Source organism: Poecilia reticulata, unplaced genomic scaffold (assembly GCF_000633615.1).
Source record: "Poecilia reticulata strain Guanapo unplaced genomic scaffold, Guppy_female_1.0+MT scaffold_423, whole genome shotgun sequence".
Lineage (NCBI taxonomy): Eukaryota > Metazoa > Chordata > Actinopteri > Cyprinodontiformes > Poeciliidae > Poecilia > Poecilia reticulata.
This window is the reverse complement of record NW_007615190.1, coordinates 10,576-15,375: the sequence shown is the minus strand read 5'-3', so window position 1 is coordinate 15,375 and position 4,800 is coordinate 10,576. Positions and strand designations below refer to the sequence as shown.

The 4,800-nt window shown below is 44.1% G+C and overlaps 1 protein-coding gene across 1 annotated transcript in view; it reads left to right on the top strand.

Annotated features, from left to right (window-relative positions):
* The first annotated feature begins 261 nt into the window (after positions 1-261).
* The window catches only part of LOC103460989 (transmembrane and TPR repeat-containing protein 2-like), a 13,179-nt gene continuing 8,640 nt past the window's right edge, over positions 262-4,800 (top strand). Inside the window, exons 1-2 of the mRNA XM_008403305.2 lie at positions 262-668; positions 3,023-3,086. Of these exons, the coding sequence (XP_008401527.1) occupies positions 583-668; positions 3,023-3,086 (150 nt within the window). The 5' untranslated portion in view covers positions 262-582. The remainder of the gene's footprint in view (positions 669-3,022; positions 3,087-4,800) is intronic.

Here is a 4,800-nt window from a genome sequence, read left to right as displayed (position 1 = left end):
ATACATTTAGGTTAGTATTCCAAACTAAATGTTTGAATACATTTAGGTTAGTATTCCAAACTAAATGTTTGAATACATTTAGGTTAGCATTCCAAACCTAAATGTTTGAATACAAAAAACAGCCTCCGAAGCCGCTGAGTTGGCCAGTTTTTTACAGTCAGAATTGGCTGAGAAACGTCCCTGAAGCGGTCAGGCGATCTGCTGAAGGTCAGTGGGAGGTTCAGCGCTGCCAACAAAGTCAGACACGGTGATAATTCCTCTTTATTCTGGACCTTCCAAGGATCCCTAAATCTGCAGCCTTGCTGGTCCTGCTTGATCCCATCAGAGGTTCACTGTCAGTCAGGAACGCCTATGAAAGTTCAAATCTTTTCCAAGAAACGTTTTGATCTCTCAGGGTCAGCTAATCTGACCAAACAGGGATGGTTTGTGAAGTTCCTATCTGGTGTTCCAGCGCCGGCCTGAGCCAAAGTAAACGCTGTGCAGCGCTCCAGTCCCTCTGCGCCTTCAGGAGGATCTGCTCATGTTTTAACAGTGCTGCTGTTTTCTCCTGCAGGTCAGTTTTTACTGGAAGAGTCACGGCTAATGGAAGCAGCGGAGATGGCGAAGACGGCCGCCCGCCTCGACGGTGGGGAGTTCGATGTGGTGTTCAGCGCCGCTCACATGCTCAGGTAAGGCCGTCAACACAGACCTCTCTCTGTCTGATTTTTGATTTCCGCGGTCTAGGTGCGGCACGCAGATGCTCCACAGTATTCCAGGACGGTTTTCCTTGGCTGGGCCGAAAGCAGTGTGTCTGCACGCTTTATCCGAGGGCTTACTCCATTCCTCCGCCTGCGTGATTTTCTTGGCTGGACGTTGTAATCCCTCTCTCTCTCTGAACGGTGGTGGGATCCAGAACTGAAGCTTTAACTCATCGCAGCGAGAGATGTTCAAACTTCAGCTGTCTCTGGATCCGAGTCTCACTTGGAAATGTGTTTGTTTGATGAGGCTGAGCAGAAAAGCTCTGCAGCCGGAGGGTCGGTGAACATGAGTCATGGTTGGAAAAAGTGTCAACGCTGAACACAACTTCAACCAGCAGAGACATCTTAGTTAAAACGTCTCATGCGTCATCGTTGGGATCCTGCGGGATCCACCGCGAACAGACTTCAGCGTAGAGACCGCTGGATGTTTCTCAGGCAATGCTTGGGTTGAACTCGTCTCCGCCTGCTTGGCATGGGGTCCTGCTCTTCTGCAGCTCCGGCTCTTTATGTGTTTGTGTTGGACACGGACGTGGAAAGACCTCTGATGCAGACAGAAGTGAATCTGTGCAGGAGCAGAGAAGAGATCACAGGGAGAAGCAGATACTTACCCGTGTGTAAATGTTGTTTATGGCTCTCTGGGGTTTTCGGCTCGTCAGCGTTTGGATTCTGAACTAATAATTCCCGCCTGCCTCCTTTAACTCATCGCTGAAAATGTGAACGTAGAAATGCCAGGGTACATGTTTGAATTTTTAAGGTTTTTGCCTTTTTTTTCCCAGATTCTGACTGATATTCAAAACCGTTTCATGGTTAGGAGTTGGGTAAAGCCAAATATTACAAATATAATTCAGAATAAAACAAAACTTTTTGCTTTGTGTGACCATGTCTCCTTTCAGGCACTTTTTTTCTCTCAGGCGGTTAAATCGGCCGTTCTTCTCGACAGTAAACCTCCACGTCCTGTAAATCTTGAGCTGGTCGTTGAAAATCCAAACAAAGTGCCCCGAAGCTACTTCAAAATAAGAGCCTGAATGTAAGTTAGATTTGACAGTCGGAATCCAAAATTTCAACACAGATATCAAAGTTTATTGAGCTGAAAGTTTACAAAACAGCCAAATAATTTAGAGTTTATCTGGAAACATTCATTTAGGAGAAGCTAAGCTAAGTGCGCTAAGAGTTTTCACAGTTAGCAAAAACGTGCTAAATGAAAACTTAGCTGTGATTTTAGCACCTTAGTGGATTAGCGGAGGTGTTCCCATCACGGTTCATTTCCAGGTTCAAAGTGAAGACATTAAATTAAAACCACCAGAAATCTGATGGGTTATAAACTCACCAGGATTTACAGAGTCTGACCTGAATCCTCACTGACGTCGATTCGCTAACAGACTGCGACATCCTAAATGAAGCTGTGGGTCCAGACGGCCGCCGGCTTTGATCCAGGTAACATCAGCCGTCCAGCCGCTGTCCTTGACTTTGGCAGAGGGAAATTATTTGCAATTAGGCTTTACTGCCATTAGGGAAAAACCTGCAGCTGTGGATCCTGAAGGTGGTTCTGCATTAGTTTAGAGAAAGGAAATGTTGCTGCTGTTTGAGAACGAAACGCCGCAGACTTTAGATAAAACACAACGTTTATGTCTCCACTGCGGATCTGATCTCAGGTCATGATCCTGAAAAACGACCTTTCCTCAAATCCTGTTTCTGAAACGAGACATTTTCTTTGTATCTGCATCATTTATTCATTTTAATCTCATGACAAGGTGATCATGTTTTCTCTTTTGAATATATTGAACTCCAACAAACACCGACTACTTCTGACTCAGACTGTGTTTATTTGTAGCCTCCAATGAGCAGCTGCCTCCACCATCATGGCTAAACATTTCTGTGTTTAAATACCTTTTCTGATGTAATATTAACATTTCTGAAGACTCTGAATTTGAGGTTTTTATCAAAATGACCTGAAATAAAGGCTTGAAATCCATCAGTATTTTTTTTATCTCATTGAAGTGAATTTGAATTTATGAATTTATGAATGACTGGACTGAAACTCCTCTAGTGATGAACCCTCAGGCCGTAACACGTAAATCAGATTTTCATCCTGAAGCAGAGTCGGGTGATTTGCAGGTTTGAGCAGAAAGCACAAAGTTCTCGTTGCGTTTCTTCATGCAGTTCCTCCATGTTATTTTCTCCGTGACCCCTGGGAGCCGGTAAACACTCCGGGTTCAAGGCCTGGGCCAGAGCCAGCAGCAATAAAACTGACTAACGATCGCCTCTCCCTGTTTTTCCCTTTTCAGACAAGCCAAGCTCAACGAAGCAGCCGAGAAGTATTACGGACAAGCAGCGAGCCTGAGACCCAACGTGAGTAAAACCTTGACTTGCTATTCCTCCTCATTACCTTTTACTTTGATGGACGCGCTGCAATTACGGTCAGACTGACTTTCCAATATCATTACTGGCCGTTCTGCCTCTAACAACGGGATTCATTGTCAGTCCTGCTCAGAATAATGAGTTCTTGGGTTTTCCTGAGCTCAGAGGTTTGCTTGTGCAACATCCATCAGTAAGTTCAAAGGAGGGGCCGGAGTAAGCAGGTTGGAAAGAATAATGATACGAACAGCGAGCCGGAGGACGGGGGTCCTGAAACTGACAGGACGGGTCCGCTTGTTTTGAGGGGGGGAGTGTGTTTAGCATGCGGTCATCCTGTTTGTTTCCCGGCGCTGATTGGAAACAGACAGCTGTGGATTAATGATCAAATACATCTTTACAATGTTTTACAGGAATCATAGTTTGGCCTTTTCTGCACACAAACCCGGGTAAAATATGAAGAGACGCTGTCAAACAAGAGCAGGCAGGACTCCACAGAAGTCATGGAGTTCAGATCTGAGTAGGTTTGGTGGTGAAAATGTTAAATTAAAGTCAGATTTCTCTCCAAACATCCAGTTAAAACCCAGAGAGCAAATGGGAGAAATCTGCCTCGTCCTGAAGAATTCAGCTGAAAAACTTTTGCAATGTTTTGATGTTTGTGGAAAATACTATAAAGCACCAGGTTCCCAACGTGAGGACATGACATCCTGTTGTGTCAGGAGGTGCAACTATAATGGAAAAAACTTGCATTTATCAGAGGCCATTAGTAATTTTTATCCAAAGTCAATGAGAGCCACTGTGGAAGCCGCAGGTTGACGACCCAGGTCAGTAAAATGTCAGTAATAATCACTAAGAATCCAAAATAAGATCATTTTTAAAAATAAAGACTTAGAAGGATTCACCCCGTATGAAAAGAATTATGTTTATTAGTTTGAAACTGGAAAAACGGGGAGATTTCCTGTTTGACGTGGTTTATAGAGAATCCAGTGGATCCCAGCAGAGCAGGATCTCCAGGCTGCGTGGCGTTAAAAACAGACGCTGCGTGAGTCGGGAACGTTTCAGTTCACCATATCAAAACAAGATGCGGCTTTGGCTCCGCCTACTGCTGGCTCAGCCTCGGCTCAAGGAGAAGTGGAAACAGATTGTTAAACAGTAAAACAACAGGATCTGTGATTTTTAATCATGTTACTGATTATTAATCCGTTTTGTTGTCAGACAACATTTATACAGTAAGTATCCATGATGGTTTAGAGCTTTAACTCATCCTATGCCTGAGTGAAAACCAGGAACAGCCAGCAGCTGGCAGGATTCACCACACTACGAGATGAATATGAAATATAAAGATATTTATGTGGCACACAAACAGAGAAAGGAAGGTAAATCACTCTGTGAGCAAAATGATGCGATTTTCATCAACGAGAGTCGATTTGCACTCTGGATGTGAGAAGCTGCAGGAAGCTGCAGGAAGCTTTGGGCTCCGATATTTCTTCACCTGGGCAATCAGGCCGGGTCCAGGATGTGTAGCTTTTACTGGACTCTAATAGAAACAAAATAGAACATTTGTTGACAAAATTGCAGCAAGTTGCCTCAAAGTTTAACGAATCATTTTACACAAGATATCTGTTGAAACAAGCTAATGTGATCGGCTTCTGATTAGCTAGAGCTAACACCATCAGCTAGTGCTAACACCATCAGCTAGTGCTAACACCAT